This window comes from Periophthalmus magnuspinnatus, chromosome 3 (genome assembly GCF_009829125.3).
Source record: "Periophthalmus magnuspinnatus isolate fPerMag1 chromosome 3, fPerMag1.2.pri, whole genome shotgun sequence".
In the NCBI taxonomy this organism is placed as follows: Eukaryota; Metazoa; Chordata; class Actinopteri; order Gobiiformes; family Gobiidae; genus Periophthalmus; species Periophthalmus magnuspinnatus.
Genome location: NC_047128.1, coordinates 5,141,470 through 5,161,515, shown reverse-complemented (window position 1 = coordinate 5,161,515; position 20,046 = coordinate 5,141,470). Strand labels below are relative to the sequence as shown.

The following is a 20,046-nucleotide window of genomic DNA, read 5'->3' as shown; positions in this document are numbered from 1 at the left end:
TTAGTAATGTGCAAGATATTTTCCCTGTTATTACATATTATTCAATTTTCCTGGAATAAGGTTTAAAGGGCCCATATTACACTATTTCAGTGGTTCTCAAATAGTGGGGCGCGGTGAGATACCGGGGGCCGCATATGACTCCGCGTATGACACTGTAGTACTGTACGCAGCGCGTACGCAGCGCGTACGCAGCAAAGAGCAGGAGAGAGCGAACAGATCGTGACACAGGACAGTGAACAACAAACACTTTTGCTAAAGAGACACTATGGAAAACATTTTAACAGGGATGAAAATAAAGGCGGATGTAGACGGAGGTAAAGTCACCCGAAAAATAAGACGAGGAAATCTGATGAAGCGTATTTAGCACTTGGCTTCACCGTGACTCCGGTGGGACACGAGGACAGACCGGTGTCTGCTGTGTCTGAAAATGTTGGCAGCGGACAGTATGAAGCCAAATAATAAGTTGAGGCGCCACCTCATTACACCTCAGTCACGCTGATAAGACGCTGGAGTTTTTTCAGCGTAAACGTGCCAAATATTGCCAACAATTATCCCGCTTTGTGAATGTCACTTAAAGCAGCAAGCACTGAGCGTCATATAAGGTGGGGTACCAAATTGCTAAATTACTTGTTTTAATTTGATATTTATTTAATTTTAATGTATTATTTTTGATATTTAATTAATTTTAATTTATTCATTTGATGTTTATTTAAATTTATTTATTTTTATTTGATATTTAATTAAATTTCATTATATCATTTCATTTTCACATTTTTTCTTCTTTATGGGGGGGCATGATAGAAAATAATTGAGAAGCACTGTACTATTTCCTAATCTATGTTATAATGCTGTAATCCTCATCACAAACGTACTTGGAGATGTGTTTTGTTTCATCCACACACTTTTAACACACAAATCATGCATATTTACGCTTATCTCAAACAGAGTGTTAATACAGAAAGTGCTCCACTGTGTTTTTAAAATACATATGCCTTCACTAGAATCATTTGGGTGATTTCAGATCTGGAATTACCAATCTCTATGGAACAAAAGGCTAAAACATAGAACGTGGAACAGAAACAGACAGAGATAGACTAATAAGAGATTATTCAAACATGTGTGAATGAAACAAAACACACCTTCAGCTATGTTTTTGAGTAGGTAACAACATTATAACATGGCTGAAAGCTCACAAGTAATATGATACCTTTAACATCAGCATTTAGTTTGAATGTGTCTCAAAATGTGTGGGTTGTTACATAATGCTACAAAACGTGTTTTTTTTTTTTTTGTTTGTTTTGTTTTTTTAAATAAGGAAGAGACTTTTTTCATTCATAATTACATAATCTAGCCTTGTTACATAACACAACTGTACCAGGTTTAACATTTCAGGTATATCCAGATTAGGCTTGTCAAAAAAATAAAAAAACTGCTACTGAGATATTCATCGATACTAAAACTATATGAAAACTAGATATACATGTGAACAAGTATCAATACTGAAATCTTAATGTTAAAGGAATCAAAACGGCTTCGAGAACTGAGCATTTTCCATAGAATAGGAATTGAATTTTCCAATAAAGTAACAACACTAATCCAGGTCAGGTGCTGGTGGCGAGCCGGCTTTCAAAAACTAAGGTGACATCATCACTTCCCGCTTCTACTTTCTAGGTGCGCAGTTTCTCTTTCCCTCTCTCCCTCTCTCCCTCTATCATTTGCCCTCTCTCTCCTTCCCTCTCCTTTCCTCTCTCTTCTTATCAGTGTACTTTTATAGCTAAACGACTCTTTAGTTTAGACAGAGTAAAGTTCACCCCACCTTGCTGCTGTCAAAATGAAGTGCACACAACAGGTAAGACTGCTACAGCAACAGGTAAGACTGCTACTTTTTCCATTTAAACTTCCTCACAACTTTTATATTTACTGATAATACTTAAGTATGACTACAGTGATGTCTAGAATATCCCATAGTATGGCATTAAAGATAACCATAGCGTTTATACTTTACAGGTGTTGTTTATTGCTAAAAATAGCTTGCACGGTAACTTTGCTTAGTGGTGCCATCTGCTTGTCTCCATGTGGGTAATTTAAAGCCAAACTGTAGGACATTTAAGGCAAAGTAATAACATCGCCATGGAGACAAGCCGGTGAGTGTACTCTCAACCAGAAAAGTTACACAGTGTAAGCATTTTAAATAAATATATTAATGGCAAATGGTTATATTTTTATATAGCACTTTTCCACCTTCAAGGAACTCAAAATTACATAAAGGAACTACTCACCCACTCAGACACATTCATACACCAGTGTACGCAGACACTGGATTGAGTGTCTTGCCCAAGGACACAATTACATCTGTGCAAGCTGGAACCGTCAAAATGGGTTTTGTTTTTGTTTTTTGATGAGAGCAGGATTCAGACCAACAACCTTTGCATCAATGGACAAACACTCTACCAACTAAGCTACTGTCGCCCCTGATATTGCATTTTAAGATGGAAAAAAAAAAAGAAAAACAAATCATTGTGCAGTTTGAGGGTAAAGAATATGCAGTAACAAAGCTTTTTCATTATGTTACTCTGTTTATTTCTGATTCTTGCTTGTTGCTAACAGAAATGCTCTATATATTTAAGGTATTTTTATCTGAGGACACAAAAGCGTTCAAGGACATTTATCACATACTTTAAATTTTGCGCTAACAAAAGCATCCAGCTTGAAATTTAAATTATAACTGTCATAAAACATTGCTAGCTCTGTGTCATCCAGAATCCACATATTTATAGATAAACAAATAATAAAAAGGAAGTAAATGTTTATGATGCCACAGGGAGGACATTGCCATTAAAAAGAAGTTTGCTAGTTCTGTCGGGACTTGGAGGACTTCAGGGACAAACTAGTCTATGTTTATTTAAAAACACTTTTGAATCAGGCTTAAATGATGCTGTGCCATTTGAGAATGGAACAGTGCCCTGTGATCTGAAAATCTGATGCATCTACCAGTGGTGGAAGAAGCATTCAATTGTGCTACTTAAGTAAAAGTACAGATACCAGAGCAAAAAAAATACTCAAAAGTAAAAATATCATATGAAAAAATCTATTCTACTAGGTAAATGTATTGGACTGTCCATTTCAAAAAGTACTAAGTCAAAATTAAAAGTATTTTGAGGTCTTATATGGCTGATTTTGATACAGAGTGTGCAGATTTTTGTTCAGCTGAAACAATTACATAGATATTTTTTTCTAGCTGTTTTATTTATATATTTTTGTTTGCTCAAATTATGAACACATTCAAAATAAAACATCAGCTTTTTGGAGGTCTCAACAATAATAAATACAAGCAAATCCAGTTTATAAAATGTTTGAAATGGGATTACTTTTTTTAGGCCTATTCTTGTGGTTTTCGGTGGTTGACGCCTCCTCAAACAGTGACACAAATACCTAAGTAAAGGGCTCCTCTTCATAATTTATGTTCAGTTTGGTTTGAACAGGACAAAGCTAACTTTAACTCTCTGGCTTGTTTTGCCTGGACCTGTATGAAGAATGAGGAATGGAGGGGCAAGGGGTCATCCATTGTATCCTATGTAAAAGTATTGATTTAAAATGTTTGCATACTTGGGTGTGGGTTATATATTATAGCAAGTTACCCCCTTGTGTTTCAAGTATAAGTGTAATATACACCTTTGCTGACTAGTGTGCCCCTCTCTCCTTGCATTAACACTTTATAAAAACTTGTGAATTATGGTAAAACCTATATATATATATATATATATATATATATATATATATATATATATATATATATATATATATATATATATATATATATATATATATATATATATATATATATCAAATAGTAGTATAATAATAGTTATTGAATTTATGATTAGGTATCATCCCTTCGAAGGATAGTTCTAATTTACATTGATTTATTGTCCCCCCCTAGACCAAACTGAGAGTAAGGTAATAAGTATGTAATAAGGTACATGTTTAATAAACATGTCCCAGTAGCCATGGCAACCTCACATTATAATAATAACCTATGTTCATCCAGCCAGGGTCAGCCAGTTTGTCTCCATAGAGAGGTTATTACATTGCTTGAAATATTTCACAGTACAACATTAATCTCATCTACTACTGGGCAACAGTAGCTCAGTTGATAGAGTGTTGTCAGTTGAGTTGAAGGTTGGCGGTTCAAATCCCACTCTCAATATCAGCATCATTGGTTGAGGTTGGCGGTAAGATTCCAGCTCCCACAGACAAATGTTGTCATTTTGTCCTTAAGCAAGACACTTAAACAACTTCACCGCCAATGTCTGTGTACACTAGTGTGTGAATGGGTGTGTGGTTCCTTGATGTAAAGTGCCTTGAGTGCCTTGGCTACATTTTTCTATTGCTAAAGAACATGCATGATTAATTACTGTTAGAAATCAGATCTGTGAAGAGGCAAACCCGATAGCTAGAACTGGTGGCGTTACCTTCTCGTCTCCATAGAGTTAGACAAGTTTAAAGCCTTATTATGGAGCATTCTAGCCAAAGCACTAATGTTTCCATGAAGTTATGTGGATTTTCCTTCCACCAGAAACGTTTAAGAGCATATTCTCCGCTTTAATCTTTCAACAGCTCATAGAAAATGTGATGAATGAATAAACCAACTCAAGTCTCAAAATGGACAACCACACCAAGGGTAAGCCATCACATTTTCTCCATTTACATAATTTCTAACTGTTTATAGATGTGAAATATAGAACCCATCATCAGGTAAGCATCTGGGAGACTCAAGGCTGTTTGTCCTTGATGCATTTGAAACCATACTTAGGTTTTGCCAGTTAATTAAATGTATATCTCACAGCTCATTACTGGGTCCATGAGAGACCACAAACTACTGCTGCTGTTTATAGTTAGAGGTAATTTTGTAATTATGTACCTGTCTGTTTTCCATGTATCTGTCAAATGATTCTCAAACACATTCACATAGTCTATAAGGAATCGCAAGACAAATGCAAATGTTTGGTATTAAAAGGTTCAATATTACACAAAATGGACTCTTGTGAGGTTTAAGCCGTGTTATGATGAATGTCATCAAAAACATACCTGGAGTTGTGTTTTATTTCATTCACACATGTCTGAGTAACCCTTTATTATTAGCTCAAAATGCTCTGTTGTGATGTCATGAAGCGGTAGTTTTCAAGCTAAATTAGGGAATTAAGGGTTAAAATTGAAAAAGTGGATATTTCAGTGTTCAGTAAACTTATAGCAGTAATTTTATGCATTGTTCATAATTTTCCAAAGAAGAAAAGGGTTCTTGGGTTCTCCAGGGTTAACCCATAAGGACCCACTGTGACAGTGGTGTAAGGTCCATTTCACATGTTCTGGAAACCTTTTTAAAAATGTTTTTATTTTTTTATATATATGTAAACTCCCAAAGTGACTCCCAATCAACATATTGTGACATCACAAGATTGATCATGTGATTTTTTTTTTTTTGTCACCACCCCTTTTTCAAGATAGCTGACTAGAAGCAGAACACCTGTCCCAAAATTAGCAATTCTCCAGAAGTTGATTTCTTCAAACAAGAGTTATTGAAATTAGTTTATTAGAAGTTAGTGAGTACATTTATATCAAAATTAAGTAAAAAAAAATAATAATAATAAAAATTGTATGCAAAACACATCAAATGAAAAACGTGGTTGCACATATGTCACTTCGGGCCTTAAGTAATAAAAAGGCCACAAAAAACACATGTTACATATATGTCACATTATCTTTTTTTACCATTAAAATTGTGTATTTCTTAAATATTTATGTTTGAAATAACATGTTATAAATTCAATAAATATACACTCACCTGAAGGATTATTAGGAACACCATACTAATACGGTGTTTGCCCCCCTTTCACCTTCAGAACTGCCTTAATTCTACGTGGCATTGATTCAACAAGGTGCTGAAAGCATTCTTTAGAAATGTTGGCCCAAATTGATAGGATAGCATCTTGCAGTTGACGGAGATTTGTGGGATGCACATCCAGGGCAGGAAGCTCCTGTTCCACCACATCCCAAAGATGCTCTATCGGGTTGAGATCTGGTGACTGTGGGGGCCATTGTAGTACAGTGAACTCATTGTCATGTTCAAGAAACCAATTTGAAATGATTTGAGCTTTATGACATGGTGCATTATCCTGCTGGAAGTAGTCATCAGAGGATGGGTACATGGTGGTCATGAAGGGATGGACATGGTCAGAAACAATGTTCAGGTAGCCCGTGGCATTTAAACGATGCCCAATTGGCACTAAGGGACCTAAAGTGTGCCAAGAAAACATCCCCCACACTATTATACCACCACCAGCCTGCATAGTGGTAACAAGGCAAGATGGATCCATGTTCTCATTCTGTTTACGCCAAATTCTGACTCTACCATTTGAATGTCTCAACAGAAATCGAGACTCATCAGACCAGGCAACATTTTTCCAATCTTCAACTGTCCAATTTTGGTGAGCTTGTGCAAATTGTAGCCTCTTTTTCCTATTTATAGTGGAGATGAGTGGTACCCGGTGGGGTCTTCTGCTGTTGTAGCCCATCCGCCTCAAGGTTGTGCGTGTTGTGGCTTCACAAATGCTTTGCTGCATTCCTCGGTTGTAGCGAGTGGTTATTTCAGTCAACGTTGCTCTTCTATCAGCTTGAATCACTCGGCCCATTTTCCTCTGACCTCTAGCATCAACAAGGCATTTTCGCCCACAGGACTGCCGCATACTGGATGTTTTTCCCTTTTCACACCATTCTTTGTAAACCCTAGAAATGTTTGTGCATGAAAATCCCAGTAACTGAGCAGATTGTGAAATACTCAGACTGGCCCGTCTGACACCAACAACCATGCCACGCTCAAAATTGCTTAAATCACCTTTCTTTCCCATTCTGACATTCAGTTTGGAGTTCAGGAGATTGTCTTGACCACCACACCCCTAAATGCATTGAAGCAACTGCCATGTGATTGGTTGATTAGATAATTGCATTAAGGAGAAATTGAACAGGTGTTCCTAATAATCCTTTAGGTGAGTGTATATATCAATTTATTTTGTAGAATGGACACCCGGACACGCCTGACTATTCGTGATGCATTGGTAATCATTCAAGGAGATGACAGTGAATTTGAGGGATGTGAATCAAGCTCTGATGAGGAAACTGAAGACCCTTTTGATACCGATTTTACCGTCGGAAACAACCTGGATGATGTGTCAATTGAGAATGAAGACTCTGATACTGAAGTTGATGAATCAAGTCATGCTCCTCAACCAAATACTATTTCTGAGCAGCCAACTACAAGTAATCAAGAACAGAAAACATTTTCTTGGAGGAAGAAAAGTTTTGATGCACCAGACTGTCCTTTTAAAGGACCAAGTATTACACCTCCAACTGAAATTCTTTCAGCTCTTGAATATTTTCGAAAATTCATTACTCCAGAAATGCTGAGTCTACTTAGGGATGAAACAAATCTGTACAGTGTCCAGAAATCTGATACATATTCCAATGTTAATACAAATGTTAAAGACCTTGAAATATTGATTGGGATGTACCTGCAGATGGGACTTTGCAAACTTCCAGGAAACAGAGCATACTGGGAAGCTGACACTAGGTGCTCCATGGTGACTGACAACATGTCCGCAATCGCTTTCAAACATTGTTGACCTCCCTTCATTTCACTGATAATGCTGATATTACCAAAAGACAAGAAGGGGATAAGTGCTGGAAAATCCGCCCATGGCTTGACATGTTTCTGAAACAGTGCTTGGAGATTACGCTAACTGAGTTCAACTCTATTGATGAGCAAATGGTGGCTTTTCGAGGAATCCACTGTCCAATAAGACAGTTTGTAAGGGGAAACCCAAACCCTTGGGGGCTGAAAATCTGGGCTCGCTGCACATCTTCAGGAATGCTATGTGATTTTGATGTTTATCAAGGTGGTACAGGACAAAAAAACTTTCTTGGCATTGGGGGTGATGTTGTGGTAAAGTTATGTGAAACACTGCCATCCAACCACAACTACAAAGTATTTGCTGACAACTTCTTTTCCTCAGCACCACTCGTACTCGAGCTTCTGAAGTGGCAGATCTACTTTGTTGGTACAATCCGTAGCAATCGCTTGGCTGGTTGTGATCTTAAAAATGAAAAAAGTCTGGCCAAGAAAGGAAGAGGATCAGTTGATGAAAGGGTGGAGAAATATGATCGGATGGCAATCATAAAATGGTATGACAATAAATCAGTGACACTAATTTCTTGTGTGGTGCTGATCCGCCCGACATGGCCCAAAGATGGAGCAAAACAAAAAAGGAGTTTGTGCAAGTGAACAGACCACGGATCGTAAAAGAATACAACACCTTCATGGGTGGTGTAGACCTTCTGGATGCCTGTGTGGCAAGATACAAGTACCACATGAGAGTTTGGAGATGGTACCTGTACCTCTTTTGGCAAACCATAACGCTTGCCTTTGTCAATGCATGGCTGCTATATCAACATGACTGCAAACTTCTGGGAATCCCAAAGCCACTCAAGCAAAGAAGGTTTCAAGCCAAAGTCGCAACAATTTCTCATTCAAGCACAAAGAGGTTAAATTTGTTGAGAGAAAACGTTAAAATAAAATGCAAGAGGAATGTTGTTTTATTGAAATATACTTGCAGTTTTCTATGATTTCACATTGTGATGCAGAGAATAAAGAACAAGGTCTTACAAAAAAAAGCCAAAAAGTTTTGTCATAAAACGCACATCTTCTAAAATAATGCTCAAAGGCCCAATGTGACATATGTGTTACATTGCATATCTCAGACACTAGGGGGCGTTTTTGAAAAAAAAAAAAATGTCATAAATGTGTTATTTAGCCTCTAATCAGTCTGGGCTATGTCCACCATAATTTTCCTTTAAGGATTTAGGTGTCCGGGTTCTTATGGGGTACTAATTACAATGATAGAACAGGTGTAAATAATTCACTTATTTGAACAATGGCTCCTGGCTGTTTCAGAAAAGCACTGATTTCCACTAATGAAAATAATGTTCAGTATACTGTGTTTTAGTAAACACAGACTCATTATTGCTTTGTTAAACTAAATGGCCGAAGTTATGTTTGGGACCAATTCAATTCAAGTAAAATATATAGCACAGTTAAAACAACTTCAGCTGAACAAAGTGTGCCATATAAATGTCAATCAAAACACATACACATAGCACGATACATAGGAAAAGAACACTAAAACGCCAAGACTAAACTATAAATTGGTGAAGTTGATATTTTTAGTTGGATTTGCTGATTAAGATGTTGCTCTGATAAAACTTTTTACTTACTTACTTTTATTTATTTGCATTGGGATAATATTACAACATTATAACATAAATCAGAAAATAGCGTTTCCTCATTACAACCGTACCTCTAGTCATGTTTTGTTTTGACACTCAAAACAGAAAAGACTCTGTTCCACCTTGTGATGTCATTCGGTAATACAGGAAGTGCTCCGCTGTGTTTTTAAACTCCATACACCTTCACTAGAAGAATTTGTATAATTTCAGCTCTGCAATCTGTACTGAACTAAAGGTAAAAAGGTAGCTGTTAACTTGAAAACTACCGGTATGTGACCTCACAAGGTGGAACAGAGCATTTTGAGCTTTGGAGATGTAAAGACTAGTAATAAAGGATTACTGAAAGGTATGAATAAAACAAAAGGTATCCAGGTATGTTTTTGAGGAGGTAACAGCATTATAACATGGCTTAAAGCACTCAAGAGTCCATGGGACCTTTAAGCCACAACATCTAAAATCAAAGATTGCAAATCTCAATACAATCAGTGTTATTTTTCCCCATTTCAAATCCTGTCAGGTATTTTCAAGGCCTTTTGCACACAATTTCTGCATCCTTAAATAGATGATCATTTGGCACTTTTTTGTATCAAATTTACAAGGGCATCATTTCCATTTGTGTGAATATATTTTGGAGAATCAGCTCATGTTCGTCATAATATACAGCTTCAGTGTTAACACCTTTATACAGAGTCCTCGACAAATAAACAATATCGTTAGTTCACCCTGCTTTGTGAAATGGGGCCTAACACCATGTTCAACTCCTGACTTGGAGTTATCCCACTCAGACAGGGCAATTCAGTTTCCAGTTTCAAAAAACAAAGTGAACAAACTCTAAGTGGTCTAACTCTGAGTTTAACTGAGGAGAAAAGCCACAACCTATCCCAAAAAAGAGGATTCACCATGACAACGGTAAACCACAGGAGGTGTCTATCTTAGAGGGAGAGGAAGTCATGTGACTGGAGAGGTTAAATTGGATATGAAAATGGGATGTTATACTAAGTAATACTATAATTAGTATGATTTAAAAAACTCTTGCAGCTCATTAAATACTATTTTGAAATAGAAGATTTCAAAGTATCATTCTGCACTAAAAGGTCTGATACATTTTTGAGCATTTGGAATGTATATGTGACATTAAATATATTATTAATTTAGTTAATTTTTGAATTAATGTAATAAGATATTTAGCTTGATATCATGGTGACAAACTTGACCAAACAAATATCTGCTCTGGACCAGGTTAGGTTCACAGAGTTGGTTACCATGGCGACTGACTCAGGGTTTAGGTCAACTCTTTCTGTGAAACTGAAAACTCTGGGTTGAGCTTTTTTCAGGATTAATAAATTGAACTAAACATGCTTCTTGAAACGGGGCCTTAGTGAGTTATGTACAAAAATTATATGAAATATCTGTGTTTGTTTTTCAAGTTGTATGAGACTAATATAATGTCCTTCCAGATGAAGTTTATGCCTATGCGCTGTCCAAGACCCTGAGCAAAGTGAGTGCTCCTGCCACAGTGGGGCTGTATTCAACATGTCAGGACCGCATCAGCCTCGTCCTCAAGCGGTTGGAAGGTAAGGAGTTTATAAACATTGGCCTACAGCAATATAGACTTTTATTCTGTTTATTCTGTTCTTTTCATCAACTTACTCTCCCATGGTCATGATGTACTGAATGCAGCCATCTAAACCAACAAAAAACCTCAGAAACTCTTTTCAAAATAATACAATCGAAACCCTTTTTTAATAGAGTACCCTGGGATATTTTGTAAACTAGGTAAAATAAGTGAGTTAAGCAAAGGGAAATGGTTAAGAGATTTTCGCATTCAATATAAATCTATATCCCCCATCTATAATTCCATCCTCAGACCCAAAGCAAATAAATGAAATAAAGAAAAATAGAGCTAGCCAAGATGCCAACAGGTGTGAAAGCACCCATTAAGAGTTGAATGACCATGCTGACTCAGGCACAGTGCACACTTAGTGTAGCTCAATAGACCTAGTCTACTTACAGAAACTGTAAGCAATAACTGTTTCCAGTTTCAGTGTAGTTAGCTCCTCCCTTCAGATAAGGCAGTGTCCACCAGTAATCTGACCAGAACTGAAGAAGCGGCTTGGATGAGCAGCAAAACGTTTTCACTCCCACAGTATTTTGTCCAGTTGACAGATTTTACTTTTGGCTTTCACTATGGATCAGACCTGGACGACTGAGGGATTACACAGACAACATTCTTTTTTTTTTTTTTTTTTTTTTTTATTTGTTTATTTGATTGGGATCAATATAAAGTTATAAGTTATAAAAACTGTTGCTCATCTCTCTGTAACTGCTGCAGTGAGCCTTGTCATTTTGGTCTTAAATGTTCAGATTAACTCGCTCAACATGATCCTGGTGTTTTTTATTTCACCATTGTGTCCATAAATCAAGATATGAACATTAATAACAGGCCAATGAGGCGCCTTCTTCCCCCTGAGGTCATTCCCACTAACATTAGCAACAGGTTTGATTGACAGGCTTGCTAAGTGTCCAGCCTCGCTCCAGACTGGCTCTTTGGTTGCTATGATACTCACGGTAGGAATTTCAAATATTGAACTCAGCTCCAAATTCGGACCTATAACTGCTAACTCTGATGAGCTTCATTTGACTGGAGCCGAACGCTATGGGTGACATCATCGTCCCTTAGTCCACTTTTTACATCTATGAAGGAACTACATTTCATAAATTCAGTCTCATCTTTGGACCATGTAAAGTAGTCCTAAGACATGTGCTGTGGATAAAATGTAGAATTGATTCTGTAAATAAAGAGAAACTTAACACATATTACTTAATGAGGGAGAGCCTATTTTTTTAATACATCCATGGTGACAGCATGGTAATATAGCCTCCACACATATCTAGTGTTGCAAATAGGCTACTTCTATGAACAGGGCCAACAAGAAAATCTGCCAATGTGCAAATCTAATTAGACAAAAATGAAAGAGGATCATATCTGTAATATTCAGTTTGGAAGATACATTGTGTGCTTTGTGTGAATTGGGAGAGGCGCAAAGAGAGGCTCGTTTGTTCTATTGTTATTTTTAAAATGAATTTTGAATTTTGTCCTGATGTGTTTTAGTGTAAAGACGACAGGCAGATGAAATGGCTGTAAAGTACTTAAGTATGAATGTTGATTTTTATAGTGTACAGTCTGTAGTTATTTATTTGTATGTTTGTCATTTATCTGTGTTTTAAAAATGTCTCTTGTGTACTGCACTCTGGTCAACTCTGTTGTTTTTAAAGTGCATTAGAAATAAAGTTGGATTAGATTAAGTACAATTTTTAGGTATCTTTTTGCAGTGGATACTTTACTGTATACTTTACTTTTACTTCACGACATTTGAGAACAGGTATCTGTACTTTCTACTCCACTACATTTTTTAACTGGACTGAAAAGTAAAAAGTACTTTTGATGTGATTTGAGAGGTTTTACCATGTTTGTCCTGACAGAAGTTTGAGTTCAAGCCTTGGCTTTGAGCAAACAAAAACATATACACAAAGTGAATTAGAAAATTTAACTGATTAATAGAGCTACTGTTGACCAAAATATGTATACACTTTAACAAATTAACAATACTTTATCAAAATCTGTGGGACCAAGACCAAGAACAGACATTTTATTTTTAAAGGTAAGTTATAATAATAACAATAAAATAGAGAACAGGCTGAATAGCAGTACAGCACGCTAACGTAACACATTTATATTCATTCAGCTATATGAAGCATAGACAGTTAACTGAATATGTATCTTGTATGTTAATGTAAGATATTAACAGTTAATCAGAAAACTAAAGCATAAAAAACAAGCTAACAAGTTTACTCTCGATCTCACTCCAAATCACTAAATCCATTGAATTCTTTATCCTCAGTTTCGCTTCTAAACACCTGCTCTGGAAGTAGATGAATCACCGCTTCCTTTTTTTGTGTGGCTGTGTTACTGGTAAACAAGCCCTAGAGTGCCCTCACGTCAGTGTGACAATAACGAAGATGGGAAATTATATATTTTAATAATTTCAGATGTAAGTCGCATCTGAGTATAAGTCTCACCCCCTGACCAAACTATGAAAAAAAGACTGATAGTCCGGAAAATACGGTAAATGAAAAATCTACTTGAGTAAGTTTTTACTTCTTTTTGCCTTATCTGTACTTTTACTTAAGTAACAAAACTGAGTACTTCATCCACCATTGACATCTGGCAACTGGCGTACTCAACTCGTGATAATAGTGTTTAGGCATAGACACAATAATACAAATCACTTCAGTTCAACTTGCAATGATTATAGGCTTACTTTCCCTAACACATTCTTAACTCAGTTCCTCTTCTCCAGTTCACCTGAGCTCGGAGTCGCAGCGTTTGGAGCAGGAGCACACAGACGTAGCTGCTCCTCGTCCCCCTCGGCCCTCCCTCTGCGCCTGCATCTCCCTCATCTGGAAACTGCTGTTCTACAAACCCATCTGGACCCATCGAAACCAGAGCCACCACAACGTCAGGTTTATCCACGTGTACTTCAGCGCGTGGCATTTTGCGGGCAGCGACCTGTTGTGGGCAGGAATGGCATTGCGGCTCTTCTATGCCATGCAGGTGAACTTTGGCAAACTACAGCTTCTGTTGCATCGAGTGGGTCAGTACGATGAAGAAGATGAAGTCAAGAAAAGGGTTGGTTGATAATTCTTTCATAATGTAAAATAACCTAAGCCCAAATGTACTGGTGACACTAGACTAGAGTGTGAACCATTAAAGTAGAACTAAACACTAAATCCACTTTTTCAGAAATTTTCAGCAATTGGTGGCATCATGATTACAGGGGGGGTTACAGGGGCAGAGTTTGAAATGTGGACACCTGTTAGACCAATCCCCCCCCCCATTATATAAATATATAGATTGGTAGTGTTGTAGTGTACAAAGCAAAAAAAAGTCTCTGGAGCTGTCTTCATTTATTTGCTTTCATTAAAATAATTTTGATCTAGGCTGCTCATGATATGTGATCTGTAAATCCAACTAAAAATATTCAACCTCAACAAAGTCCAGACAAAATATACAGCTGGCAAAACCTCAATGCAGCCAGTGTCTCATTATTTTTCCCATTTCAAAGTGAGACATGGCCCTGTATATTTAGTGCAGAAAACAATGTAATTTGTTCAACAAAAATATTGACCCTGACACAAACGAGAAGGCAAACTTTTTCCTTTGATTTCACACAAACTAAAAACGTGTACTGGTATAATTGTTTTATGGTTTGGTGGTAAGGAACAAAGTCCAACTTCAAACTGACCTGGAAGTTTAATCATTAATTATTATTAAGCCACGTTGTCCTCCCTATTCACCTTATTCCAGTTGTCGTGGGCACTGACTTTGCTATTCAGGTTGTATTATTTTGCATGGGGCTCTTGATCTTGCCAGTCAGTAAGTTCTATAGGGACTACAGAGCCTCCAGAGAATGATTTCACCATTGACTTGTTGGTTGCGTAACAGGAATGTGCAAATTTTGAGCTGCAGGTCCTCGATTAAGAAAAATAAAATGAACTTATCTGTTTTTGTAAAAGTAAACAAACATGATTTAACTTCTTTAGAGATGACGTGTGTGCCGGCTGAGGTTTAGAAGCAAAGCTTTGAGCATATGTCCATGAGCTGAGGGACCAATAAGAATATTACAAAAGTGACAGAGACTGAACAAAAAGGAAGATGTGAGGGAGCCTGGGTTTTTTGATCAAATAAATGTCAAATGTCAAGATTCAAAACATGCACTTGTTTATGAGGCTATAACAAGTGGCCTGCTTTTATGGCCAACTTACCATTAAGTTGTATTTTAGACTGACTGCTTTTCCGGAAGTGCCACCACAAAGAAAGCACATTTTAGTAGCATTTAGAAGCAAAAGAGAGCAGGGCGGGATAAGGTCAATACTCAAGCACTGTGCTCAGTCCAGTGCAAATCGCCATTGTGTCTTTGAGCAAGACACTTCACCCACCTTACGTATGAATGTCATGAGTGATTGGTGGTAGTTGGAGGGGCCGATGGTGCAGCCTCACTGTGATGGCTACGGAGTCTAGAATTAATAATGCCTTCAGCATGTTCAATGGCTTGTCAAGCTTGTAGGGTCAAAAATTGTGAAAAGTTAAATAATTATGTTGAAAAAGTCATTGAAATTTCACAATAAAGGGCCCATGCTAGGATATTTTCTGATCTATGTTGTAATGTTTCCTCAACAACATACCTTACACACATTTGTTTCATTTACACATGTTTAACTCACAAATCCTGCATATTTAGGTTGAGTTCTTCTCTCAAACTGAAAACACTCCTTCCACCTTGTGATGTCATGTGATAATACAGGAGATGCCCCATTGTGTTTTTAAACTCCATACACCTTCACAAGTATCATTTGGGTAATTTCCGACCTGGAATTGCCAATCTCTATTAAACAAAAGGTAAAACGTAGCTGTTAATTTGAAAACTACAGCTTCATGACATCACAAGGTGGAACAGAGCATTTTAAGCATTGGAGATGCAGACAGACTAATAATGCAGGGTTACTCAAATATGTGTGAATAAAACACAACTCTAGGTATGTTTTTGATGAGGTAAAAGCATTATAACATGGCTTAAAGAGTGAATTTTGCACAATATAGGACCTTTTAAAAGCTTTAATAAGGCAATTTGCTTCTGTAGTTTAGTTGCATATGTATAAGAAAAAAGTTCCAGTTCAAAGTTGATTAAATGAAATGATAAAATTTTGTGCAAACTGGACAATTTTGTTGTTCCACATGAAAGCTTAAGAGACCAAACAAACCATGAGTTATGCCTGTAGCGTCTCCCCAAGAAGCACTTACACACGTTTTGAAATATAGAGCCATTAAAACGCTTTTCTTGTAATAATTTCAGAAAATAGAAGACTCTACAAACGATTGGAGAGCTAAGAAGTGCTGCTGCTGCCCTGTTTGGCTGTGTCTCCTCTTCATTTTGTTGATCCCACTGGGCTTCCTGATCTTCTATCTGATATCCAGCCAGCTTGACCCAAGCTCCAGTGAGGTGGTTAACAACGGCACCACAAGCCAAGTCAACTTTATTGAGGGCCTACTTATCGCTTCTTTTGGGGTCCCTGCTGCGAGCGCTTTACGATTCCTCCTCTCAATGGTTAAAAATCTTTTATTTTCCCAAGATCAAAACATCAAACGAGGGATGGACAACGAACACGTGAGTTCCAAACTTGGCTTCATGAACGAGGTGAGGAAAGAAATCTGGTTTTTGAACCGTTTTGTGCAGTTTATGGAAGTTTTTGAGAGGCGTCGGATTCGGATCGTGCTGCAAATAACCAACTTAGATCGCTGTCCACCGATGAAAATTGTTGCTGTTTTGGATGCAATAAATATATTGTTATCAGACGAAGAAAGTCCGTTCATTTCAATACTAGCTGTCAATCCTGAGGTTCTTGTTGAGAAAGTGAACTTCACCGATTATTGTTTTATCAAGGAGGACCAAGCGCATGCACTACTGAATCGGATTGTAACGCTACCGTTCACTATCCCACCCATGTGCGGGTACTCAAGACGTACTTTATTCTACAACCTTGCATGTAGCGGGAATTTCAAAAACCATCAGATCAAGAGTAGCTCTTCAAACAGTGTTCCTTTAGTGGAAATCTCAGTGGACAACGAAAAGCATCCTCTGATCACCTCAAAACTGGATCTTCATATAAATGATGAGGAAGTTGAAATGATCGTCAAAAGCATTGCGAAAAATGGTGATTCGGGTTTGAACAAGTACATTTTAGACGATGCCATGTCCATGCGAAGGGTGATCAACTCGTTCCGAATGGTTCTGATTATCACGAAAGCATTACATAAAGAGATAACCTCGACGGAAAACATTGCAGCTTGGGTCATTATTGCAAACCATTGGCCATGCCGTCTTAGCTGGATAATACAGTGTGTGGAAGACTCCAAGCAAAGAGCAGAAATTGAGTGCACGAGTATCAACAAGTTAAAAACACTTTGGGAGGTTTTTGAGGAATCTAAAGCGGAATTGTACGTCATGAAAGAAGATATTGAGGAGTTTCTCGAACAAGATGGAGATCCAGAAATGTTTGAAATGTTTCTCAAAGATGATTTCCAGTTCACCATAAAAGATTTGGAGATTTTGGAGGAGGCGACTGTGAACTTGGACCATTCAATTAAAAACGAAATGGCGAGAATCAGGGGGACGTCGACGCTGAGGGATGTAAGATGGAAGAGGAGCCTGGCCCCTCTGCCGATCACAACGATTATTAACATGAAAACTGAAGATGTGTGTACAGAGGTAAGGGGCAGGTTTGAATTTGTGTAATCAATCTCCAATCATAACACATGATTACACTGTGGAAGTTACATCATTCAGATAAAAAGCACTTTAATTTTAATTTGGTTTTACAGGGGCACTATGAAACTTTTCTAATGGATTGGCCAGTATAATTTTTTGCAAGGAAATAAATTTAAGATAGACAAAATAATGCCGCACTGGAACATTTCAGGCAGCTCAATAACATGTGACTAGTGAGGCCAAACTATAAAAGTTAGGCACCTTTTAAGAGAGAAGGTTGTATTTATTCAATACAATACTATAGAATTTTTATTTAACTGTTCTGCATAAAACTAATTAGGTGTGGCTTCATTTTTAATATAGGACGTGTGATGATTATGGCTTATTATAAATTATACAGTTGTATATACTACATTTAAATGGTAATTGAAGTAGGTATATTGAAATGCCACGATTTAAATTAATTTTACAAATGTGATTCATTTTCATAATGATGGAAAAGGCAAAGTTTTTTCATATTTTTTCCCTTTCCTTTAAATTCCTACCTTATTATTGTTAGCTAAAGTTTAAAATGCTCCCTTCTCTTCTGCAGATGGAGCAGATGGACTTCCCCTCTAGGTACACTGACATTGTAAAGGCCAATGACCTGAACGGCCCTGCGCTGGTGTTTGGAGACAGAAAAGACCTGAAAGAACTTCTGGGCATGACGTTTGGAGAGTGGGCCAAGTTTAAAATACGATTTCTGATTTGTAAAACAAATCAGAACAAGAAAACTGAGCCTTCACCACAGCGACCTCATCTCCACAGGCACCATCAAGCAAAGATGGTCAACAGTGGCATGTAAACATCTACTTAATGTGTGCAGTGATTTATTAGTTTGGCATGTGTGTGTGTGTGTCATAAAAATGTGTGAAGTTTGCTAACAATTACCTTAACACTTATGAAGTATCTTGTTGAATGACAGATGAAACATTGTCCTCTCTTTGCTATGGATCCTCCCTGTATGACTAAAAGATTACACAGAAATGTAATGGGTGTGAGAGTTCCCATTAAGGACATGAACAATTAGGGTAAAATATGACTCAGGCAGTTTAATAAACATAGTTAACAGAAACTGTATAGGTGTGTCGGGTTCAGTGTAGTTAGCACCTCCCTTCAGATAGATACAAGGCGGTGCCCACCAGCAATCCGATCAGAAATGAAGAAGTGGCTTAGATGAGCAATGAAGCGGCTCTAAAACTTTTGTCCAGTTGATAGAATTGAATTTTTCTATCGCTATGGATCATACTTGGACGACTGAGTGAGATAGAAATTAAGTGTCTTATATTACTTTTGTTTATTTTAAGTGGTTTAAGAGCCTTTTCCTCTCATATTTGTTACGAAACAGAAATAAATCCCAGATAATTTACTTAATCAAATAGAAGAAAGCAATACTTGTACAAGGAGCCTGTGCCTGCTTCCCATGCAGAGTGAATGCGTACGCCTGTACAATGAGTTTTCTACACAATCTATAGTGGGAGGTTTGGACTTAGCGCCTCTTTGTTGGTACACAGACCAGCCACGCCCCTTGGCACTTTGGCCCATCCAATCACACAACGATGAACATCCTTTCAGGGTGTCGCCTGGGTAACAAGTCATGACATCATCTCTATCAGTAGTTCTTGTCACATGACCTCACTACAATACTGAACTAAAGCAGTGGTTAGAGAAAACAGCTAAGCAGTTATTTATTCTAACAATTCCCGAGAGCAAAATTAGTATTGCAACTATACTTTTGAACAAGTGACAATGCTGAAAAAAATCCCATAATAAAAGGACAAAATTTAACTTTTCCTGAACAGTTTTAAATCTGTATCAAAACCATATGAGACAACATGGAAATAAAATGTGGTGTAGAGTGTTTGCCCACTGAACCGAAGGTTGGGGGTTCAAATTCCGTTCTCAACATAAAGATCATTCATTGAGCATTCAGATCCAGTGACCCACAGGTTGTGGTGCAATTCCAGCTCCCAAAGATGAAAGCTGTCATTGAGTCCTCGGGCAAGACAGCCCACCTCACCCCCAGCGTCTGTGTACATGCTGAATGTATGAATATTTGCGTGAATGGTTGAGTGGTTCCTTGATGTAAAGCACTTTGAGTGACTTGAAGATGGAAAAGCATTGTATAAAAATGGCCATTTACCATTTCTATTGTTTAAAAAAGTGTTTTTTATGTATTGTATTTGAAATATTAGCATTGTGACCACACCATTTGACCTTTTTTTGAAACTCCACTCACCAAAATGTGTTTTAGTATAAATTTGTTCAAAAGAAATTAAATGGTATCTTGGAAATTTCTTGCATACATTAATCAAAGTTAAAAACATTTATGTTAATAAAAAGA

General features: G+C 37.3%; 1 protein-coding gene across 1 annotated transcript; it reads left to right on the top strand.

The window, feature by feature from the left end:
- The first annotated feature begins 1,805 nt into the window (after positions 1 to 1,805).
- Positions 1,806 to 19,931, top strand: nkpd1 (NTPase, KAP family P-loop domain containing 1). Its single transcript, XM_033988109.2, has 6 exons — positions 1,806 to 1,870; positions 4,618 to 4,681; positions 10,794 to 10,910; positions 13,698 to 14,026; positions 16,251 to 17,663; positions 18,256 to 19,931. Exons 2-6 carry the CDS (start codon positions 4,663 to 4,665, stop codon positions 18,505 to 18,507), a joined length of 2,130 nt encoding a protein of 709 aa, XP_033844000.1. The 5' UTR covers positions 1,806 to 1,870; positions 4,618 to 4,662; the 3' UTR covers positions 18,508 to 19,931.
- The last annotated feature ends 115 nt before the right edge of the window (positions 19,932 to 20,046 follow it).